Raw genomic sequence first — 25,424 nt, forward strand, 5'->3', positions numbered from 1 at the left:
GCCCCTGGCCTCAAGATACCTCCACTCTCTTGGGTGGGCACTAAGATGACTGCATTAATGTTAGAAGCATCTGAACTATGCCAGAGACAACCTTCTGCAGATCTGAGGAAAAAATGAAGGGCAATGAATGCGAGAAGAAGGGGAGAGGAAAGAAGCCCATGATGATTAGAGATGGAAATGGCAACATAAACAGCAGACAAATATAACCACTGACGGGTATCTAGCGTTTACGATGCACATAAAACTGCTGGTCTCTGAGGATGCAGAATCAAGACATTGTTTTTGGTCTTAAGGCGCTCATAGAATGTCCAGGGGTTTCACTTTCTATTTAAACCATGGACATATGACTTCCACCTTTAGAAGTCCTGGATATAAGAAACATAAGAAAAACGGAGAAATGAAAATATTAACAAAACGTCTGAGTATGCCAGAGGCAACGTGAAAAGACGATGGGTGGAAACAGGTGGACCCACTGGTAAGCTGGATGCGCGAGTAGGACAAAGAAATGGTCCCCCACTCCCGAGCTTCACCCAGACACAAAAGAAACGGCTTCTGCCCTCAGAGGCGCAGCTTTTCCTCGGCCATCAGAGTGGCTGGGCTGCAGAGTCCCCTCCCCCGGTCGGTCCCTGTCGCCCCCGCCTCCATTCCTCGGGCCTCGGAAGTGACGCAGCGCCCCGCCCCCGCCGCTAGATCCGCTGCTGCTGCCGCGGCGGGCGGACCTGCAGGAGGTGGCGGCGGCCGAGGCTGAGGGAAGATGGCGGACGGCGTGGACCACATAGACATTTACGCGGATGTGGGTGAAGAGTTCAACCAGGTACGTGAGAGCTCGGGTCCCCACCGCCGAAGCGGGCGGCAATGCGGCCGGACGCTGACCCGGGGCCCGCTGCGGGCGGCGAGCCGACGCGACTGCAGACTGTGCGCCCTTGCCGCTTCTGGGCCGCACCGCCGACCCCCGGCGTGGCGCCCGCCTCGCCCCTCGTTCTACCGCGTCGTTTCGCGGGCCGCGGGTGCGGTGACCCGCCGCGGGGCCCCGAGCGCGGACGCAGGCCGCCGTGCAGCTGCCCTCGGCCCCTCCCTCGCCGCCGCTGCCTCGCTCCCCATTGTTGGCGGCACCCGGCTGGCGCTTCCCGCCGCGCTAGGCCCGGGCAGTGGGGCCGCGTGTAAGCGGCGGGGAGAACTGGCCGCCGTCGCACCCCCTCCCCCGCCGCTGGCCGGAGGGGAAGCCCCGGTGGGTCGCGCGCCCGTCGCCGCCCCTTTCCTGCCGCTGCCGCTCGGGCTCCGATTCCTCCCATCGCTCCATTTTGTCTCCCTGCCCGCGCACGGTCGCCTCTTGGAAGGCCGCATTCACGGCCCTTTGTATCCCGCGCGCCCAGTCCCTGGGGCTCTTCTGCTCGGGTTTACGACAGGTTTCGGCGTGGCGCCTTCCTCCTCCTCCCCTCCCACTTTATGAAGGCAGCTCATTTGCAACAAGTCCTTTGACTTTTGGAGGCACAGATCTATTTAAAAGTCGGCGCGCTGGTCCTGCCTCGTTAATCCAAGACTTGCAGTGCTTTTGAAGCCCAGTCGTTGTTGGCCTTTATAATGAAAATACCTGTGAAGATGTGTGGCCGGGACCAAAAGGAAGAATTGGAAACGCGGTGGTTGGATGGAACAAAAAGATGGTAGCTCACCAAACAGATCTCATAGTGATTGAAATGAAAGAACGTTCTCCCCAAATCTTTATGATGTGGTTTAAAAATTAAGAGTTGTAGATAAGACCCTATTTTCAAAAACAAAGTGTTAAATCCCGCCCTCGCCCCTGGGCCAAAGTGAGAATGCAAGGTTTTCCTGAACGATGTTGCTTAGAGGTAATGCGGACCTGTGATGTCTCACAGTGGGCATCCTTGCAAAAGATGTCGTTTGTTGCTAGAGTAGTGACGTTTAAGGTCTGAGCCTGCTGTTCCTATCTTTACTGCATTTTATGTAGTAACACATTTTAAAAAATCAAATTGTGCGTAACTGCGGTGTTCTAAAAGCTTTATTATTATTATTATTATTATTATTGTATTTCCCAGATCCTTATGAGAAGCTTAATAAAATTCTCTTGGCTAATGTGTTTATTTCTCCTCCATTAACGATCATATTCGTGACTAGTTGCTCAGGCTTTTTAAAAGCAAACTCAGAGATCTTTGCTGTTCTATTTTTCAGGAATGACTGTGCCTCTGGTTTAAGTACTAGAAAACAAAACTACCAGTTGGCTTTAAATGTTTGCTACTCCGTTGAAGATTGGATTTATTTATAGATATAATACGTTGTAATCAAAGGTTTTTAAATCTTTGTGTTTTAAAAATTGTGCTGTTTTCAATATAAAGCTTGAGTTGTGTCAATTACAAATCAGACAAATTCCTCGAGTGCACCACAGATTCTAACGCTTAAGAGGTCTTACACGCCTGTAAGACCTCTAGGAAACTTTTTTCCTTTATTTATCAAATGAATGTAACGGTGAGTTTAAAAGAAGGCCGAAACTGCAAGTAAAGGAACAATGATTAAGTGTTCAAGATTGCCTTTATTAGCTTTTCTTACAGAGAATACATTGCTTCACCTTTCTATGCGCAATAAAAGAATTGAGACACAATTTTAGAAGCTAAGGTTTTTCAGTACCTTTTAATGAAATATTTTTAGGCTTTTGGAGACTTAATTAGAGAGGGACATCTCCCTTATTCAGATACCTGGATGGAGTGATAGCAAGTGCTGAGATTAGTTTTGTGGACCCAGCGAGGGACTCCTTTTAAGTGTAACTTTGCCGCATTATATCTAAAACAGTTGTATAACTTTACCAGTAAAATTTTTATGTGTTTGAATAGATTAATGGCCAGGTTAAATAGAGGCATTGTTTTTGTTATTTTGCATATCATTGGTCAATCAGTAATTGATTTGTATATCCTTTTGCATACCACTGCTTACTGTGGTAATTCTTGTACCCCCCCCCCCAAAAAAAGGGTCACAAAAGGATAGTTGGTTATTTTCAAAGCTTATCCTGTTTTTAAAAATGTTTCTATCATTAAAATATTTTTCCAAAATCTTAGAGGCAACCACAAAATTATTTACAGCTGATTTAATCTTTATTAGCTGGTGACCTTATTTCTACTAGTTATCGTAGACTAGAACTCTTGTTTTATTGTAGTTGGGTAAAATGCTAAGTATTAGCCAGTTTTGACATATTTTGGCTTCAAAACTGTTGTAAACATTTTTTAAAAAATCTTTGTTTTCCAGTGTGAACTGCAGTTCTAATTGGATTTATACTTTGAAATTCGGTATAGTCTGTATTTCAGTTTTCTACTGTTTTTTTTTCTGTATCCTGCTGAATCTTCTGTTTTAAATGTCATACTTATGTCAAGCTTTTCTGTATTTTGGTAAGGCACAGTATTATTTTAAAAAGTGTGATTTGCATTTATTGAAGTACAGAGAAAAAAGTGTGAGGCATTCAATAGTTTTAGCAGAAACTAATTTGTTTGAGGATAGATTGAGAATGAGTTAGTGAAACTAATAGAGTTTCTTTCTTCACTAGGTGAATTAAGAATGGAGAATGAAGGGGGAGGAGGCACAAGGCACTGGCTACTCCTATGGGTTCTTTTTAGTTTTTAAGTTAGAGGTCTTTGAATGTCACCAGGTTGAGAACATTTGGAAGGAGAATTTAAACATTTTCCAAACCTCCATACTACTTGAAGTTGAGGAGACAGTGATTCTGTCTCACACTTAATAGTGTATTAATTCAGTTTGAACTGGGATTTATACTCAAGTGCAGTAATTACTAGCCCAATATTTAGTAATTGTAGATTTAAAAATTCTGGCCAAAACTAAATAATTTAGAAATTGAATTGTTCAGGGCAGGTGTGGTGGCTCACACCTGTAATCCCAGCACTTTGGGAGGCTAGGGTGGACAGACTTGACGTCAGGAGTTCCAGACCAGCCTGGCTAACATGGTGAAACCCCATCTCTATCAAGTATAAAAATTGGCTCGCCATGGTGGTGCCTGCCTGTAATCCCAGCTACTGGAGAAACTGAGGCAGAAGAATGATTTAAACCCAGGAGGCAGAGGTTGCAGTGAGCTGAGATTGAGCCACTACACTCCGGCCTGGGTGACAGAGTGAGACCCTGTCTCAAATAATAATAATAATAATAATAATAATAATTGAATTACTCAAAATACATTTCTTGAGTGTCTGTTATGTGCCAACAATGAGGGATACAAAGATTAGATAGTCTCCACCCTTAGAGTACACTGCAGGGGAGCTGAGAGATACCTAGACACAGTAGTCCATGCTTAGCCACAGTTCCACTTTGTGTGTTTTCAGTTACCTGTGGTTCTGAGGTCTGAAAATATTACGTACAGTAAGATACTTTGAGAGATACTATATTTAGGTAACTTTTATTACAGTAAATTGTTATACAGTCCTGTGTCAACTTCACAATGTGATATGTTCTGAGAAGTCCATGCTTAGGTGCTTTAATCATGTGATCATAGAGTGCTTTTACATTTCAAACCTAGATGGTGCAACCTACTACACATGTAGGCTATATGATGTGGCCTGTTGCGCCTAGGCTACAAACTTGTACCGCATATTACCGTACAGAATACTTTAGGCACTTGTAACACAATGGTAAGTATTTGTGTATTTAATATATCTAAACATAGAAAAGGTAAGTGAAAATCTTGGTATAAAAGATAAAAAGTCAGGGTATTCCTTGCTCTCATATATTAAACGTTATATCTTATAAGAAAAATAAGATAAAAAGTGGCACACTTGTATAGGGCCTTCATGAAAGGAACCTGCATGGCTGGAAGTTGCTCTGGGAGAGAGTGAGTGAGTGACTGGTGAGTGAATGTGAAGATCTGGGATATTACTATACAGTACTGTAGACGTCATAAACACTGTACGGTACACTCAGGCTATACTAAATTTAAAACTTTTTTTTCAATAATACATTAACCTTAGCTTGCTATAATGTTTTCACTTAATTTATTTGAAACATTTTCTCGCTGTCATCTAGGCTGGAGTACAGTGGTGCATTTATGGCTTGCTGCAGCCTTGACCTCCCAGGCTCAAGCAATCCTCCTGCCTCAGCCTCCAGAGCAGCTGAGACTATAGGCATGTGCCACCATGCCTGGCTAATTTTTTATTTTTTGTAGGGATGAGGTTTCGTTGTGTGGTCCCAGCTAGTCTCGAACTCCTAGGCTCAAGCTGTGTTCCTGCTTTGACCTTAGCAAACTGTTGGGATTATAGGCGTGAGCCACTGTGACTGGCCTGTTTTTACTTTATAGACTTCTTAGACTCTTCAGTAATAACAGTTTAAAACACAAACACATTATATAACTATAAAATATTTTCTTTATATCCTTATTCTATGAACTTTTTTCTTTGTTTTTTGTTTTGTTTTGTTTTGAGATGGAGTCTCACTCTGTCACCCAGGCTGAAGTGCAGTGGCGTGATCTTGGCTCATCACAACCTCTGCTTCCTGAGTTCAAGCAATTCTCCTACCTCAGCCTCCTAAGTAGCTGAGATTACAGGCACACACCACCATGCCTGCTTAATTTCTGTGTTTTTGGTAGAGATGGGGTTTCACTCTGTTGGCCAGGCTGGTCTCAAACTCCTGACCTCAAGTGATCCCTTTCACCTCAGCTTCTCAAAGTGCTGGGATTACGGGCGTGAGTCACCACACCTGGCCTAAACTCTTTGCTATTATTTTTTTAAACTTTTAAAATTAAGTTTATTAGAGACAAAATGTGTTGCACAGATATCAAACTCTTGGCCTCAAGTGATCCTCTTGCCTCAGCCTCCCAAAGGAGGCTGGAATCACAGACATGAGCGACTGACCACACCTGGCCTTTTTTTTTTTTTTTTTTTTTTTTTTAAGCTTTTTTGTTAAAAACTAAGACACACAATAGCTTAGGCCTACACAGGGTCAGGATTATCAGTATCAGTCTTCCATCTCTGCGTCTTTTCCCACAGCAAGGTCTTCAGGGGCAGTCAGATGCATGAGCTGTCATCTCCTGGGATAACAGTGCCTTCTTCTGTAATATCTCATGAAGGACCTGCCTGAGGCTGTTGTACAGTCAACATTTTAAAGTAGGAAGAGTACACTCTAACATAGTGATAAAAACTGTAGTATATTTGGCCTTGGTGTGGTGGCTCATGCCTGTAATCCCCATGCTTTGGGAGGCCAAGGCAGGCAGATTGCTTGAGACCAGGAATTTGAGACTAGCTTGGCCAATATGTCAAAACCCCATCCCTATTAATGCAGAAAAGAGTAAAAACAAAAAAGTGTAATATAATAAATACATAAACCAGTAACAGTTACTTATTGTTGTCAGGTATCATGTACTGTATATAATTGTATGTGCCATTCTTTTATATGACTGGCAGCACAATGGGTTTGTTTACACCAGCCCAAACATGTGAGTCATGCATCAGGCTAAGATCACTAAACAATAGTAATTTTTCAGTTCCATTATAATCTGACCACCATTATATATATGAACCAAAACATTGTCATGTCATGCATGACTATAACTTTTCTCTTTTATTATTAACTTTTACAGTGCCTACTTTATAAATTAAACTTTATCATAATTATGTATAAGGCAAAATGTAGTATATATAGGGTTCCTTGCTTTCCATGGCTTTAGGTGTCCACTGGGGGTCTTGGAACATATCTCCCTCAGATAAGAGAGGACTACTGTACTTACAGCACACTGACAGGTCCTCTATTGTAGTTGCCATTACTTTATGTTTATCTGTAGGGTTTTGCTGATCTGGAGAGGAAAGTCAAAGTTCAGTGAACTTGGGGAAAACATGCACTTCATGCATTGAAGTAGCGTATTTTGTTGTTTGTTTGGGATTCAAAAACTCTTAATGTGGAATTTAGTTTCTGGTCTGTCAAGCAGTTGGGTCACTGATAGCATAGATTTAGTAATCTGTCCACCCAACTTTAAAATGGAAGTGTAGGCCAGGTGTAGTGGCTCATGCCTATAATTCCAGCATTTTGGGAGGCTGAAGCAGATGGATCACTTGAGGTCAGGAGTGAGGTCAGAAATTTGAGACCAGCCTGGCCAACGTGGTAAAACCCCTGTCTCTGTTAAAAATACAAAATTTAGCCAGGTGTGGTAGTACACACCTGTAATTGAAACTACTCCAGAGGCTGAGGCAAGAGAATTGCTTGAACCTGGAGGTGGAGGCTGCGGTGAGCCAAGATTGGGCCAGTGCTGCCTCCAGCCTGAGTGACAGAGCAAAACTTTATCACACAAAAAAATTAATTACTTAAAAAAAATGAAAGTGTATAGAGGTGGTAGTTGGAACAAAAAAATGCACTCTAAAGTTACAGACCTAGACACCTGATAAGTCAATTTTTATGTAATGAATCATTTTTTTACATTCAGTCATTATGTATTGTAGTCAATTGTTGAGCCAATTATGGAAAATATCAGAGAAACATTTATGACTTATATTTACTAGAAAACCATCTGAAATAAAGCTGTCAGGTTGAGAATGAACTAGATAGAATTCATTCAGAAACGTGGATAGAAATGTTCAGGGAAGCTAGAACTTTTCTCCATTTTGTTTTTATGAATGCAGTTAATTTAGTTGCCTGTGAATTGTCCATTATGGTGTATGTTGCATATTTTTTAGTACCAAATTGGCTTCCTTACCATTAGTTAAGGAAGGGATTTTTACAGGGATTACTAGCCACTTTTACTATCTACTCAGAACATAATTAGGTAAAACCTGAAAATGATACATTTTCTTTAAAAGTATATTCATTAGGTTATCTGTTACTGGATTTTGCATACCAGTATTTCTTTTCTTTGGTATATATCCTTGGTATAGGATATAGTTTGTAAATGCAAAATGTAACTTCCCACCTTCATATATTTCTCTAAATGGAAATAATTTAAAATAGGCTTTGAAACAAGTGGCCTTTGCTGTGCATTTACTAATACTATCATATAATGTACGAATTTATATATATATATATATATATATATTTGTTGTTGTTATTGAGATGGGATCTCCCTAATTTGCCCATGCTGGTCTTAGACTCCTGGGCTCCAGGGATCCTCTTGCCTTGGCCTCCCAAAGTGATGGGATTAACACACATGAACCACCATGCCTAGCCTCAAAGGATATTACTGTAATTTTAGAACCACCAAAAAAAGTCAGGTCTTTCAGGGAGAATGATGAATATTTTGACAACTAACAAGTTCATCCCAGTAGCGGTATATAGTATGTATTTTATATCAGTGATATTAAAATTGTATGGAGTGTAATTAGGGAAAAAAATGTCTAAAAGTAACTTCTTGAAGGGAGGGAGACAGGAATAATGAAATGTTGAGAATCCTTAATTTAAGGAAATTTATAGGATTTCAGTCATTTTATCATCCATTTTCTCTGGCTTGGCAACAGATATTTCTATATTATGTAGAGCATAGTCTTGTTGTGTAAAATGTTGAGAGAATACCTTGAGTGATTGTAGTGATTTAGAATGGTAGGGAATGAAAAAAATTTAGTCTTTTTGCAAACCCTAAGAGCTGTTGCTTCCTCCAAGCTTTATGTAATGCAGCTAGCTAGCTGCTATGAACAGTAGATGAGATGGGCAGCATTTGGTATGAAAGATAATGAGAGGGGTGATGCTGATAGTCTTGTTTTTAAATATCATTAAAATTAAAGGTAATAATTGAAAAGGCCTTTCATGTAATATAATTTGATACTGTTAAATATTTCTTTGACAAAGTGGAAACCTTTTTATTAGTTTGTTCAGTAGGCTTGCAGAGCTCTATGTATGACCTGTGATACACATTTTGCATAATTCTTCATGCAAACATCATATATGGTTTCTCACTTTATGAAGTAAGAGTAAAGTCCAGTGTATTCTGTATTTTTTTTACTGTGGAGGATCAATGTGCTGTGAAGCTGATTAAAAGGAAGATTACTGATACTGCAAGAAAGTGTGCTTTGAGTTTTATTTTTAGTAATGGCAGCAAATGCATTCAGATTCATTATATATATATTTTTTACAAAGTTTAAATGTATACTCTTGGGGCTAAGAGTACAGGCTGTGGCCTTGGAACAGAGTGAAGCTAACTAGTCCACATGGAGCTCAAACCCCAGGACCGTGGTCTTAATTAGGATCATACTACAACCACTTGGAAGCAGGACAACTACCAGACAAAATGGCTGATCCTAAATATTGGTAGAATCATATCAATGTGGAAAATTGGTTTGTGTCAACATAGGAATTCATGGATGGACAAAAATAGTAAGTGATTGTGATGTACCAGGTTAGTGTAGCTGCAATTATGCTTGAAATTTTTTGTCTACTTATGTAAACATTTTCACAGGTTTATAGTTAATAAAAACACAAAGAATCTGTTCACCTATTTATGTAAGTGAAAGTGTAAATATAAAAATACATTTAGTCCTGCTGTTAATAACCCTTCCATTCTTTTTTACTTTCCCTCAGACCATATATTGTGATTATAGTTTCTGCTGAGGAGGATGGAAACTCAACTCCCTTTGAATAATATTAGTAATTCTACTTGATGTACAGAACCGGATTGCAAGAGAGTTTAACGTGCCCAACACCCCTTGTGGGAAACCTTTTAGTATCTTAAGTGCATGGAACTACTGCTGCAGCCACGGCGCCTGAAGCTTCAGCTACACTGAAACTTCATAACAAAACTTACCCTCTTTTTTCCTAATTTCTGTGGTCATTGCAATTTGAGCATGTTACTTTGTTTAACAAAAACTCATAAAGATTATTTTAGTATTGCTGTACAAACAAAATAAAATTATGGCATTATTCAGTGACTTGTGGTCTTAGTTTTCTGCCCTTTGTTAAGGATAGCTTTGTTCTCTGATTTAACCTTGAGATCCCAGACCCCTCATTAAATAAGTCTTATAGACATTCTACCTCATAACAAGTAAAATTGGTATGTAAAGATTTCTGTAATAAGGAAATTGAATAAGTCATAATTAGAAGATTACCTGATTACTTGAGGTCCCTTTATGTATATAAATGATATTTCCCCTTCTAGACGTTTTTCTTTTTTTTAAAGATCTTATTCTGGCTCTCTTTTAAATAAAAAAAAAAAAACAGTGGCCCAGGCACATGATAATATCCTGTTGATCCGTTTACCATCATGTAACAAATGCTTTTCTCTGGATTGTTCTCTATCCATTTATGGACTATTGGCTGAGTCCCTAAAACTAGGAGCTCCTCTATATGTGCCATTTGTACAGTTCTTTAGAAAATTGTAAATGGGAGAATCTGTAAATTATGTCTGAACTTTTAAGTTGTCTTGTAATTGTCTTTTTCTTACCTCAAATGTTTCACCTCATAAGAATAAAATGGTTCACACCAACACAAGTAGTTGTGGAAAGGGAGAGTAGAAGATAAAAATGGAGATTTTCCTATGCTACAGGTTTAGTCAAGCTTGTGGTCTAGTAATGGTTATCAAAGGCAATTAGTGTTGAGTGTTCTGCTTTTACCTACATTTCATTTTTCATGTACTTATTTACAAACTGAATCCTCTTTTCTATATTATTCCTGCTCCTGTGTCGGTTTCCTTTTAGTTTTCCTTTTCCCTGATTATCATTTAGGCATGTAAGTGACCCCCAGTAGCATTGCTTTAATTCTGCTGGTGAAGCTTTAAAGTTGTTATCTGTTGCTTTTCTCTTGCTAATTTACTTGACTAGATAACTAAGAATTCAGGTAAGCATTAGCTCTTTGTTCATTGAGAATGATACAACTTTTGAGATAATTAATTTGGATAGTTCTACGAATATTTTCGTTTGTTGTTTCTCTTTCCCTTGTTCATTTATTATGACATCCTGAATTATTTACATGCCCACATTTCTTTCTTTTCCTGTGGCTAAGCTCACTACTTTTTTCTAAAATTAGTAGCTTCCTCAGGGTTAGAAAACAAGATCTGAATACTATAGAAAATAATAACTTTTTCTGTGGTCAGATATTAAAGATATAATGGCTTTGGATTTTGAGGTAATTTTTCCAATGTCAATTAAAAAACTTGTCTATTTGCATTTATGTGTTATTACTTAAGAGTATTTCCAAGGAAAGTTTTGTTATTACTTTCTTTTGTCTGCATGTCATTCTTTTTCCAAAACAACTTATTTTTACATTATAATATCAGTGGAAAAGTAGGATTCATTATAAAGAAATTAACTTTAGGCCGGGTGCAGTGGCTCGAGCCTGGAATCACAACACTTTGGGAAGCTAAGGCAGGAGGATTACTTGAGCTCAGGAGTTGGAGACTAGCCTGGGCAATATCGAGACCTGGTCTCTACCAAAAAAAAAAAGAGAGAGAGAGAGAGAGATTAAAAAAAGAAATTCACTTTTTTTTTTTTTTTTTTTTTTTTTTGAGGTGGAGTCTCACTCTGTCACCCAGGCTGGAGTACAGTGACACAATCTTGGCTCACTGCAGTCTCCACCTTCGGGTTCAAGTGATTCTCCTGTCTCAGCCTCCTGAATAACTGGGATTACCGGCACCACCACGCCTGGCTAATTTTTGCATTTTTAGTAGAGATGTGGTTTCACCATGTTGGCTAGGCTGGTCTCAAACTCCTGACCTCAAGTGATCTGCCTGTTGCGGCCTCCCAAGTGTTGGGATTACAGATGTGAGCCACTGCGCCCGGCAAGAAATTAACTTTTTAGGACTGTTCAAGAATGTATCTGTTGCATAAAGTGAAAACAGATTTGTACTGAGATCCTTGGCCTTTTTCTATCAGATTTTTAAAAGAAAAAGTTGAATTTGTGTTTTAATCTGTTTAGTAGTATTTTGGCTTTTGTATAATCTAGAGCATTGTTTCTGTATCTCAGGAAGCTGAATATGGTGGGCATGATCAGATAGATTTGTATGACGATGTCATATCTCCATCTGCAAATAATGGAGATGCCCCAGAAGACCGGGATTACATGGATACTCTCCCACCAACTGTTGGTGATGATGTGGGTAAAGGAGCGGCACCAAATGTTGTCTATACGTATACTGGAAAGAGAATTGCATTATATATTGGAAATCTAACATGGGTGAGTAAAGTTAATATTTTAATTAAGTTATTGGTAATTGATTTTGAACTGTTCCAGTAGTTAATGTTTTTCTCCAGATCAAAAGTTTGAAGTTGCCATATTTGTTTTTCTGTATGTGTTTGCTTGTGCAATGAGGAGGGAAATACAAATTTGTTTGCAACGTCATTCCAGTTCTTCTAGTTTTGAGTTTTGTGCTTATTCAATTTTTCTTGGTGGAGATACTAGTTAAATTAGTTTTGTCTTCCATTATCTTTTTTATGCTACCACTTTACCTTGCTTCAGATATCCCAGTTTCACTAAAAATAGTGCTCCCATGGAGTCTCAAAACAGGATTCAAGTGTAAAAGGAAAGAAACATGGTATCACTCCTGGTTTAAAAATAGTGTCCATTATTTAATTTGTATTACAAATTTGAGTTTTGTTTTTGCTCTTAAATTTGAAATCTGATTTATAGAAGCACTGCTGTATATATTTTAATTTTGGTTGTCATGAGACTGAGATTATTGATGTAGAGCTTTATTAACTGCACATATGTATACTTATATTTGTATTAACATTACATTTTAAGTATCATTAAAATAGTCCTATAGAATTTTTATATCTCTACTTAGTTATTAGATATATTTGAAAGTTAAAAACATTGTATATCTAAAAATCAATAAAACTTGGCACTCTTGCATTTCCTTAATAGCACGGTATTTTTAAACGTTTTATTTACATTTCTTTTTTGTTTGTTTTTGGAGAAAGAATTTGCAAAACTCTTTCACCCAGGCTAGAGTGCAGTGGTATAATCATAGCTCACTGAAGGCTCAAGTGATCCTTGTGTCCCAGCCTCCAAGTAGTTAGGACCACAGGCGTGTGCCACTATGCTTGGCTAATTTAAAATAAAAAAAAAAAAAAGCTTTTGTAGATCTGACTTCTTGTTAGATTGCTCAGGCCTCAGATTTCTGGCCTCAAGTGATCCTCCTAACTCAGCCTCTCACACTGCTGGGACTGTGCTGCCCGGCCTATTTACATTTCTTTTAAAACTAATTGTAATAGATCTCCCACCACCCAGTCTGAGCATTCTACAATATTGGAGACAGTAGCAGTGTAGTTAAGAAAGTATGCTAAGCATTTGGATCTTAGCTCCAGCTTCTATTATTAGTTTTGTGACCTTGGGCAAACTTTTTAAGTTCTATTGTATCATATGTAAAATGGGGATAATAATAGGGTTACAGGGTTGTCATAAGAGTTAAATAGTTGGTACATAAAGTACATGGTGGATATTAAGTATGTGTTAGTTTTTTTGTTCTCTACGTTTTAATTAAAAACAAGTGCAATTCAGAATTTTTTTTAATGGGAGGAAGTCAAATTGATTTTATGCACAAATTAAAATCATAGCAGTTTAAAGCAATAAGGGACTAGAAACTCTTGAAAGTCAAATACTATTGTAACCCCAAGCGTGTATACCTTCTGGTTTCTGAAGTGCTTATCAGAGAATGAAATTAGGTTCTCAGATGTTTTTTGTACTGTTTAAAGCTTGGAGCCTGACTGGCCATAACTAGACTTAGATTTGCACTCAGCATTCATTTTCTCTTTTATGTCCCGAATTTCCCCTTAAAAACTAAATTGGGATAGTAAAAATCTTGGCTATATTTTAATGGTTAACAAGGGGGAAAATATCTTGCAGTGGACGACAGATGAAGACTTAACTGAAGCAGTTCATTCTTTGGGAGTAAATGATATTTTGGAGATAAAATTTTTTGAAAATCGGGCAAATGGCCAGTCAAAGGGGTAAGAATTCTTTCTTTCTTTTTGACTTAGTAGCTAGTGATACAGTTTTTACAAGTTAACTTTCCTTTAAGTTAGTGTTAATTAATTACACTTGTGGAGGTTCTTGGACAAAGATGGATACTATTCATTTTATATACCCTGTTACCTAGCACACTAAAACTAGTGGAGTGGAGATGTGGACAGATCTGTTTTCTAATTTTCCCAAGTTTTCTCCATCTGTGGTTGAGATGGTTGTTGAAATGACAGTTTAAGAACCATTATTCTCTCTGTGATTAAGAGATGGGAGAAGATGAGCAACTGAAGAATGATGTGTATTACATGGCTGTTTTGCTTTATTTAACTATTGAACTGTACAAGTGAGAAGGATGAGAATGAGAATATCCAGAAGTAAGGAAATAAAATGTCACTATCCTACCATCCATTGATAATTACTTTTAACATAGTGAAGATTCTTTTGGGCTTTTCCTTAAAAACGAAAGGAATTATAATTCATGTGTTTGTGTTTGATATAAGGAACAAAAATAAATACACATCCTCTCTAATGTCATAGAGAGATAATTTAGAAAGGTAATTTAAATTAGAAAGGTAAACGAATGCCTGTAATTTACCTTTCTTATTTTTTGTTATTTTGCTTGTTTCCACTTTTGCCTGTTATAAATAATGTTGCAGCAGGCATCATTTATCTACGTCTTCAGGTACAGATTTTGGGTTTTCTTTTAAGGATAAATTGTTAGATGCACAAAGATAAAGAATATGCTTATTTCGTATATTGCTTAGTTATCTTAGAAGGTTATACCAGTTTATACTAAATGAGAATATTTTTAAAATATTTGCAGAGTCTGAACGCTTCTCACCAACTTCACTTACACCACTTGATCAAAGCCACTATCCTCTCTCACTTGAACTTTAGCAGTAGCTTCCTAACTGGAAGTATAGACTGCCCTCTACAGTCTGTGCTTCACATAGTAGAAGTTCTTTTAAAAAATGACATCAATTCCTTTCTGCTCAGAATATTTTCATGGCTTCCTGTCTCAGTCTTTACCACTGTCTACAAGGTACTTTGTGATCTGTTTCCCACTACCTTTCTGACCCTATTTCCTATCACTCTTTTTCATCCACATTAGTCCCTTTGCTGTTTGTCAGACCAATTCTTACCTAGGACGTTTAGCTGTTTTCTCTTCCTGGTTTACTTTTCCCCCTCAGATATCCACATGGCTTACTCTTTTGCTTAATTTAGGACTCACACTGTTTGAGAGTTTTTCTTCCAAGACTACCTTGTGCAAAGTAGCAGCTTCCTATTTTGTTTCCTTTATTTCTGCTCTGATAGATTTTACTTGTTTGCTGTCTCTTCTTGCTAGACTTTAAGCTTCACGAGAGCAGATTTTGTTTTGTTCACTATTACATCCCCAGCTCTAGAATGGTACCTTGCGTATAGGAAGTGGTGCTTAATAAATATTTGTTAAATTAATTTAGTTGCTTCTAAATGTTGTGACCTAAGAGAATCCTGGCACAATCAACAGAATTTGTTGACTAGAATAAGAAGTATAGGTTAAAAAGATTATATTGAGCATTAGGGGGGAAAAGATCTTGAGCTTTTTAAGCTGCTAAGACCCTCCATCCCTCAAAGAATTTAGAATATCCTATAGCTATACAAATTGGTAATCATTCTGATTATTTTAAATTTGTTTTTCTTGTTGAGATATGATTCATATGCCTTAAAATACACACTTTTAAAGTGTACAATTCAGTGATACTTGTATTTATGAAGTTTGGCAATCATTACCACTGTCTCTACAGAACATTTCATCACCCCAAGAAGAAACCTTGTACCTGATTAGCAGTCACTCCCATTTCCTTTTTTTCTATCTGCTGGCAACCACTAACGTGCTCTGGATAGGCCTATTCTGGACATTTCATTTAAATGTAATAATATGTAGTCCTATGTGACTGGCTTTCTTCCTTAGCATAATGTTTTTAAGGTTCATCCATGTTGAAGCATGCATCAACATCTCATTTAATGGCTGAATAATATTCCACTACATGGATATAGCACTTTTTTAATCTATCAGTTGATGGACATCTCGGTTATTTCCACTTTTGGTTATTAAGGAAAATGCCCCTGTGAATATTTGTATACCCATTTTGTGTGAACATGTATTTTCAATTCTGTTGAATGTATACTTAGGAGTGGAATTACTGGGTTATATGGTAACTCGATGTTTAAACTTTTGAGGAATTTTCAGATTGTTGCCAGAGTCATTGCACCATTATTAATATGTACTGATCACCAGTGTGCAAAGATTGCAGTTTCTTTACATATTTAATACTTGGGTATGGGGTGGTATCCTGTGGTCTTGATTTGCACTTCCCCAATGGTGTTGTACATCTTTTTATTGTGGCAAACAGTAGAAGCAACTCAAATGTCCATGAACTGATGAATAAGTTTCTTTTAATGTGGTATATTTATAATGGAAAATTATTCAGCTTTAAAAATAAATGAAGTGGTGATGCATGCTGTAACAAGGGATGAACCTTGAAAATACACCAGTTAAAGAAGCTGATCCTAAGGGACCTCCTATTGTATGATTCCATTTAGATGAAATGTCCAGGATAGGCCAGTACAAAGACAGAAATTAGATCTACTGGTTCTATAGAGTACAAGGATGGGAAGAAATGGGAGTGATGGCTAACGGATATGGAGTTTCTTTTTGGGGTGTTGCAAACGTTTTAAAATTGATGGTGGTGGTGGTTTTAACACTGTGAAATACTAAAAAAACACTGAATTATACATTTTAAATGACTGAATTTTATGGTATGCTATAGAAGATGAATAAAAAATGTGTACTTGTATAGTTTCAAGAAATATTTTCAGTTTTTAAAGTTATTTACTTTTAGAGACAGGATCTTGCCCTGTTGCCCAGGCTGGAGTGCAGTAGTGTGATTATAGTTTATTGTAGCCTCAAACTCCTGGGTTTAAGCAATCCTGCCTCAGCCTTCTAAGCAGCTGGGATTAAGGCATAAGCCACTGTGCCCAGCTGTTTTTTGTTTGTTTTACATAAAAGCAGATTAGATTAAGACATTTTTATAGAAGAGTAATAGTAATAATATTGATCTCTTTGTATCCTCACCCCTTAAACACCTTTTAGGTTTGCCCTTGTTGGTGTTGGATCTGAAGCATCTTCAAAAAAGTTAATGGATCTGTTGCCTAAAAGAGAACTTCATGGTCAGAATCCTGTTGTAACTCCATGCAATAAACAGTTCCTGAGTCAATTTGAAATGCAGTCCAGGAAAAGTAAGCAATCCGTTAGAGGCTTTTATTAAAATACGTACATTTTAACCAGTGCATTTGTTAGGTGTTAACACTAGAGAAGTCATCTTAATACTAGTTCACTAGAAACTCCATTTCACAAAGTCCATGCTCTTTGAATTTGATTTAATCACTGGTTATGAGTGTCGGTCTATGTACTAGAAACCTCCTGTTCCATATTTCTCCAAATGTAAGGGACTCAGTAGTACACAACAGTGTGCAAGTTCTGTAGCCCTGCCATTCTTTTTCTATTATTTCCATCTTAGATACAGAAAGAAACTACATTGTAATTCTTAGATTCAAGGAAAGCTATGTGGATGTGTGTTATGGTGGGGGAGAGATCACTGATAACCAGAAAATGTTCATTGATTTTTCTGCTTGGCAACAAGACCTTTCACCACTTGGTAAATTGAATATAGAAAAGATTTGTCATTGCATATTTAAGGATGTTATCACTTAAAGAGATAAGATGGATAATTATGTAATTAACAGAAATTCAAGTGGTTCCTTTTCTTTTAATATTTTAGCACTTAAGGCTTAACTGAAGAAGTATGTTACAAAATTTAAATGATGTAATACTCAAATTAAGATATCTTGAAGAATTTCGGTCTTGGCTGCTGCAGAGTACTGGTATTGAAAGTAACTGATATTTACTTATGTAAAATATATTTAAACCTGGATATTTTGAGTCTTTAAAAGTACCCAAATAAATGTGAATGTTTTCCTTACCCATACTTTGTCATGTAGTTTGGATAGTCACAAGGCATTTGCAAGTTAACATATTGTATAAATGAACTTTGAAATAGAGTTGTTTTTAATAATATTGGCTACATTTCAGAAAACTATTTTTATTAAGTGCTATTTATGAGTATTTGGATATTTGCAGCTACACAATCAGGACAAATGTCTGGGGAAGGTAAAGCTGGTCCTCCAGGAGGGAGTTCTCGTGCAGCATTTCCACAAGGTGGTAGAGGACGGGGCCGTTTTCCAGGGGCTGTTCCTGGTGGGGACAGATTTCCTGGGCCAGCAGGACCAGGAGGGCCACCCCCACCTTTTCCAGGTAAAACTTTTCTTAAATTACCATTGATAAAACGTCTACCTAATACCTCTTTTCCTTTTCTCTCTTTTTCAAGTAATGCATTATTAATGTGACTTACTCTCCTTGTTATGCTATTTTTGGAATCCAGGAAATTTGATCAAGCATCTTGTTAAAGGAACTCGGCCTTTGTTCCTGGAAACTAGGATTCCATGGCATATGGGGCACAGCATAGAGGAAATACCCATTTTTGGCCTAAAAGGTCTTTATTTTTCTCCAAACTTGCTTGACTTATATATAGAATATTTACATCCGTCTTATTTTCTTACCTCTTAAAAAAATCCTTTCAAGATCATTTTTCCTTGTTTCACTTTCTAGCTTTGCATCAGAGTAGAATATAAGGTGGGTGATTTCACTGTAAGAAGTGTGTGTACGCTAAAAGATGGAAAATATCTCTAGGTGCTGTAATCTTTTTTAAAATTTTTGTTTGAATAAATTTTCGTAAACATAAATTGAGCTAGTTAAATATGAAAGGATATACTTCATCATTGTAGTTGATAACGTAACATTTGTCATATATGAGTTTTATTTAAAGACAAAGCCTTGGTATATGCATTATGCTTTTAAAGTATAATCTTGGCATATGAAAGTTAAAATATCTTATTAGTGAAGTGTTTTTTTCTCTCTCTCTCCCCTTTGTTCTTTAGCTGGACAGACTCCACCACGTCCACCCTTAGGTCCTCCAGGCCCACCTGGTCCACCAGGTCCTCCACCTCCTGGTCAGGTTCTGCCTCCTCCTCTAGCTGGGCCTCCTAATCGAGGAGATCGCCCTCCACCACCAGTTCTTTTTCCTGGACAGCCTTTTGGGCAGCCTCCATTGGGTCCGCTTCCTCCTGGCCCTCCACCTCCAGTTCCAGGCTACGGCCCCCCTCCTGGCCCACCACCTCCACAACAGGGACCACCTCCACCTCCAGGCCCCTTTCCACCTCGTCCACCTGGTCCGCTTGGGCCACCCCTTACACTAGCTCCTCCTCCGCATCTTCCTGGACCACCTCCAGGTGCCCCACCGCCAGCTCCGCATGTGAACCCAGCTTTCTTTCCTCCACCAACTAACAGTGGCATGCCTACATCAGATAGCCGAGGTCCACCACCAACAGACCCATATGGCCGACCTCCACCATATGATAGGGGTGACTATGGCCCCCCTGGAAGGTAAGTTAGTGTGTGTCTGTAAAAGTACTTGATAAAAGATAAAGATAGGAATAATAACTGTGAAAATAAATATTAGATTATAGATGTATAAAAATGTTATTTCTGCCTTCCAAGAAGTTGAGGGATCTAAGCTGCTACTCTTATAGCTGAAAGATACTTGTATAGGAGAATTGTGTTTAGACATGTTCTCTTTATAGGAAATGTAGCATGCTTCAATCTGGAAAAGTAACCACTCTCTCTAAGGCACATGTCAGAAGCAGCTAGTGTGAATTGCTTTACACTGTTGTGACTGACTTAGAGTTTGAGTTAAGGTTTATGTTTTTACTTTACAGGGAAATGGATACTGCGAGAACGCCATTGAGTGAAGCTGAGTTTGAAGAAATCATGAATAGAAACAGGGCAATCTCAAGTAGTGCTATTTCGAGAGCTGTGTCTGATGCCAGTGCTGGTTTGTATATTTCTTGTATTAATGTTTCTTGTTTATGTTATTAGAAATGACCTAAAAATGTAAGTGCAGTCTAGAAGATAGGTCATTTACATGTAGTAGTTCTTTTTGTATTCCCAAATCATTAACTGTCATTTATTTAAAAAGCATTGAAAAAAAGCTGTGTCACAGTGTAGTGGGGAAAATCCAAATTTAAGTTATTTGGTATAGATTTAAGTCTTACCCTTGACATTAGATGGTTCAGGGGACTAGGACACCTATTCTTATATTTGCAAAATGATAACATGCTTCACACACCTGTAATAAGTTAATATGAGAATGAAAGGCTTTTGTAAATGGTGAAATACTAAAAGAAGACATTTATCTTGTATAGTTATTTTATAGCACACTACTTTTGTAAAATGCGTTACCACTCTTACCCCAAGTGGTTTGATGGTATTTTGAAAACAAAATTTGTTTAATTTCAAACTCTTTTTCTTTCCCCCACAGGTGATTATGGAAGTGCTATTGAGACATTGGTAACTGCAATTTCTTTAATTAAGCAATCCAAAGTATCTGCAGATGATCGTTGCAAAGTTCTTATTAGTTCTTTGCAAGATTGCCTTCATGGAATTGAGTCCAAGTCTTACGGTTCTGGATCAAGGTAAAACTTTCCTGTCTCATTTCTATTTAAAGAAAACTATTAGTTTACAAGTGGAAAAAATACTGTGTTTGAGATATTAGAAAGAGGACTTTGCTTTTACTTACTGATTATTTAGCAGCTGGAGTTTCTTTTGTTGTTGTTTGTAAACTCTAAATGTTAGTTGCTTGCTTAAAACCCTTCAAAGGCTTCTACTCAGTCTTAAAGCAAGATTGTAAAGATCGAGGCACTGTGTAATAAAGCCCCTGCCTATCTTTTTAGCCTCATTTTGTACCTTTTCCCTTACTCACTGTTCTCCAGCCATATTTCTCCTTTTTCTCTAGATAGATCAAACATTTGACCACCTTACTTTATATTCCTTCTGCTAGGAGCAGTTTTCCCTGTCTCTTCACATAGCTGGCTCCTTATTCTTCTCATCTCAATCTAACTTCTTAAGGGGGCTTCTCCCAAGTTAGTCTGTCTTATTGTTCTTTTTATTTCTTCCATAGTACTTACCATAACCAATTCTTAGGTGTTATAAAGGCATATTTCTCATTAGAACACATGTTGAGTGATGACAGGGGCTTTATGCTGCTCACCGTATTTCTTTTCTTTTAAGAGATGAGGTCTTGCTAAGTTACCAGCTTGGCCTCCCAAAGTGCTGGGATTATAGACATAAGCTACTGTGCTCAGCCATTCTCACTATATTATTTCTGTTGCCGACAGAGTGTCTGGTACAGAATGAGTGCCAAATAAAAATTTCTTGAATGAGGGACTGAATGAATGAATGATCTATCTTTTAGGTAGTGTTGGTTTTGTTTTTAGCATTGCTGCTAACTTTGAAATTTTATATATTTTTGAAAGGCAGTCCTTTAATCTTCACTTGGTATTCTTAGATGTGTTTTTAGTGTACTCTACCTAGTGGTAGTCTTCTTTAAGAGAAAGGAGCTTGCCTTTCACATGGTCCCTAATTTTGTGATTATTACCTTTTTGACCCAGTGTAAGAATCTTGGTATCTGAACAGATTTGTCATAGATACAGGTATTTGGTATCATCTTTTTAGGCTTTAAGGTCCAACGTAATAACTTTTGAATTCCATCACTTTCGGAGGCCAAAGCAAGAAGTTTACTAGAGCCCCAGGATTTTGAGACTAGCCTTGGCAACATGGGGAGACTTCATCTCTATAAAAAATTTTTTTAATTAGCTGGGCCTGGTGCTGCATGCCTATAGTCCTGCCTACTTGGGAGGCTGTGGTAGGCAGATTGCTTAAGCCCCAGAGGTCGAGGATGCAATGAACTGTAATCATGTCCCTGCACTCCAGTCTGGATGACAGAGACCCTCTCTTGAAAAAGAAGTAACAACTTACGCCTTGATCAAGGAGCTTAGCACTTAATGTTTGTTAAGCTTAGCTGTCTGGTGCAGAAATACAAGGCATAAATATTCTTGTTTAATAGATAGTTATTATTTCCTTACTATAAATTTAGCAGAATTTGTAGAGGTCTTTAAGGCAGTAAACTTTGGTTTAATTATTTGTTTTTAAAAAATGGCAGTTCATGAAATGTTTCTTTTTATTAAATACAGTGTGAATACTATATCGATTCATGCTACTAGTCATAATCGTTAGCCTTCTCCCATGCCTCTTCTCCCCTGAACATAATGTGTGTATTAGAAAGTTTCTTAGTGTTGGGTGCTGCTTCTCATGAACTATATTTTGGTTAGGTAGAAATGTAAGATTAGTATTTTAACATATGTTAAATAACATGTTAATAGGCTGTCATTTTCATGTATTTAAGTCCCATTGTGTGTTGTGATTTTATGAATTTTATATCTGAAAACATACTGTAGATGTTCTTTAGCTTAAAACACAAGTGCTTTGAACTTTTCCCTTTTCTGTTTGTTTATTCAGTAAATACTCCATGTCTATTTATGCTGCTAGTTTAAATTGATGATGTGATGCATTTCTGTGATGTGTCTGCTTACTGTTTTTTTTTTGGTAGTGTTTTTTAATAATGAAATTTCTGATTCGTGCTTACTGGTGAGTTGGTAAGTCATTATTGGCAGTTCCAGATAGTAAATTTAAACCAGATTTACAAAGAATCTTTTGCCACGTTAGATTTTTTTAGACACCAAAAAATTGACTATTTTTAAACTAATTATGGAGAGCATTAATCCAGTAATTTCTTTTAGAAGACGTGAACGATCAAGAGAGAGGGACCATAGTAGATCACGAGAAAAGAGTCGGCGCCATAAATCCCGTAGTAGAGACCGTCATGATGATTATTATAGAGAGAGAAGCAGAGAACGAGAGAGGCACAGGGATCGGGACCGAGACCGTGACCGAGAGCGTGACCGAGAGCGCGAGTATCGTCATCGTTAGAAGGTGGGTATTCCTTGTTCCTGTTATATTTAGCGTGTGTATTCTTAACAGTAACTATAACTCCAAGGCTACTATTTATACAGTATATACCTACATTTTAAATGGTCCAACTACTTGTGAATTTAATCTTGAAACATCTGAAACAAATAACAGGTAAGTAATGACAGGTAAAAATTTTGACCCTTTATCTTTAAGTATTTTATTGCTGAGTTAATCACTTTTAGGTTTCAAATAATTAATGGTCTTAACAAAGCAAGGAAATAATCAAGAGGACTCATTGCGTACTTCTAAAATCTAAAAATTGGGATTCTTGTAATCACATACTTAGTTTGTGTGTAATTTAAAATATAAAATACAGGGAGTTATTTCATATATATGTTTGGATTTTTAAAAATAAATGGAATGTGGCTATTCTTGAACTAGTTTTATTTGTCCCTAAAAATTTATGAGAAAATCTAACACAATCATAGTTTGTAATATAGGAGGGTGTTTTCTCAACATTCAAAGAGCCTTTTTCCTTAAAAAAAAAAAAAAAAAAATTTTTTTTTAGAAGAGACATTGTTTTCCTGACATCTGGTTTTTGTTTTTAAAAGAAACAGTATCCTTTAATTTGCAAAGAAGATATAAAAGTTATTCAGTTAAAATGGGTTCAGGGTGTACCATATCTAAAAAATTTAAATTGTGTTAAGCCATATACCCAAGTTTAGAATAACTTGAAATAATTTTCTTTGATGTTTCATTCATAAATCATAATCATTGTCTTTTTTTCTGTATTTTAAAACTATTTCTTGTGTACATTTTTCATAAGTGGGAAGAGTTGTCTGTTTATGCTTCATTTTCACATGTAATTTTATTTTTTATATTTGTTAACAGCATTTATTCATGTGAAGAGCTGGGGGAGGGCACTATAAGGCTTATGCATGTGACACAAAGGTTATTCTGTAAATTAAAATATTTTTTCTTTATATATTGGTTGGCATATTCAAATTAAATAAGGCTAAAACAAACCCCTCACATGTAGATTACTCTTTATGTGATTATTTTCAGTAATCATGGGAAACTTACTGAAAATTCAGTCATGGTAATTGTCAGTATTTAAAATGTTATGGGCAAAATTAAAGGCTTTATCAAGTGTATGTAATTCCATGACAGAATAGCAATTTCTTTAACCATAACAGATAACATTTTAGCAAATGAGACCCTTAAATGCCTAGAAAATAAGCATGCTGTTTTTGTGGAGCACAAATAAGCTCTTAAGTTTACAATTTTAAGGACTTTTTAAGTTAAAAGGCTGGTTTTGATACTTTTCTTTGCATTTTGAATATGCAGATCGAATATCAAAACTTTAATTTTTATATAGTTTTCCATGTATTGCAAAATACAAATCTCAAAACATTCTTTTAATGAGGCAAAAAAATTATACTTTTAAAATTAAGATTATTAAAATTGATATTGTTTTTGGATGTAAAAATTGACTATTGTATTATGTAAATCTAAACATTAAAATTTAAAGATGTAGCAATCTCTTCCCTTGAGTTAAATATATCTGATCCCATTTTAATGAAAAAAATTTCAATATCCATCAGTTGCTTAAGGTGGATTGTGACTGGGCTATTAGTTGAAATGCTTATCTATGTCAGCCATTTCCATTATAGAAAGATACAGATTCTATAAGTTACCTATTTTTTTAGACTTTGTAAGTTATCAACAAGCTTCTAGTTAGTAAAGGCATGATAATGAAACTTGAATTCATCTCCGAAATTGGATGTGTCCATCAGGGGTTCTCTAAGCCGATTTAAACCCAAAGTTAACTAATTACAGTTTTCTTACTGGTTTTAGTGAAACTAGCATAGTCAACAAGTAAATGTTCTGAAAAGTCTATTGTTAAAGTATTTGAGTTACCTAACATTACATTCTAGTAATGGGTACACCTAAGTAACATCATGGCTTGAGTTTCATTACATTCAGACATTAACTGCAGATTCCTAATGTGCAAACTATTGTTGACATTTTTCTTAATCACTGATGTACCATACCAGAATTTCCATGTTTTGTTTGTACATTAATCAGAATTGAGTTGTAATACTGTATGTGCCTTCATCCAAGCAAAATTTTACATAAGCATTTCTAGTGCAAAAAATTTTGTTATCCTGGATTATTGTACGTTTGCTGTATCAAACAGTATTTATTGTGGATGTAGACAAGAGTAAAGGGGTGGGGAATGGGATTAAATATATTCAAGTAAAACTCTTTTTAAAACAAAAGCTATCTGCAAATTTGATCACCAACATAATAAAGTCTGTTGACCTTTTTAGAAGTTTTAAAATATGAGTCCTTTTGAGCTTTCATGTAAATCTTAAATGGACTAAATGGAATGAGTGAGTTGAAAGCTAAAGTGAATGTCAGTAGTAAGGCTGTATACAAATAAAATACTAATGTAATCTATTAAAGTGATGATGAATGGATAAAAGGGCAAGTCCTTAATTAAACTGGAAACTTAATGATCTTGGCAAGCTGTTAATGTCTGTCCCATCTTAATTTTTTTTGTGTTTGAACTGTTGGTAACGTT

General features: G+C 36.9%; 1 protein-coding gene across 4 annotated transcripts in view; it reads left to right on the forward strand.

Moving 5' to 3' along the window:
• Window positions 1–685: 685 nt before the first annotated feature.
• The window catches only part of CPSF6 (cleavage and polyadenylation specific factor 6), a 33,978-nt gene continuing 9,239 nt past the window's right edge, over window positions 686–25,424 (forward strand). The window contains exons 1-10 of one of the 4 annotated variants that reach the window (XM_009004183.4): window positions 686–814; window positions 11,875–12,084; window positions 13,756–13,859; window positions 17,006–17,151; window positions 18,053–18,226; window positions 18,354–18,464; window positions 18,910–19,414; window positions 19,747–19,862; window positions 20,349–20,502; window positions 22,666–22,858. In XM_009004183.4, coding sequence (XP_009002431.1) covers window positions 755–814; window positions 11,875–12,084; window positions 13,756–13,859; window positions 17,006–17,151; window positions 18,053–18,226; window positions 18,354–18,464; window positions 18,910–19,414; window positions 19,747–19,862; window positions 20,349–20,502; window positions 22,666–22,855 — 1,770 coding nt within the window. In that variant the 5' untranslated portion in view covers window positions 686–754 and the 3' untranslated portion in view covers window positions 22,856–22,858. The remainder of the gene's footprint in view (window positions 815–11,874; window positions 12,085–13,755; window positions 13,860–17,005; window positions 17,152–18,052; window positions 18,227–18,353; window positions 18,465–18,909; window positions 19,415–19,746; window positions 19,863–20,348; window positions 20,503–22,665; window positions 22,859–25,424) is intronic. The other 3 variants (XM_009004184.4, XM_009004185.4, XM_003733798.5) reach the window with 3 other exon arrangements.

Source organism: Callithrix jacchus, chromosome 9, assembly GCF_049354715.1.
Source record: "Callithrix jacchus isolate 240 chromosome 9, calJac240_pri, whole genome shotgun sequence".
Lineage (NCBI taxonomy): Eukaryota > Metazoa > Chordata > Mammalia > Primates > Cebidae > Callithrix > Callithrix jacchus.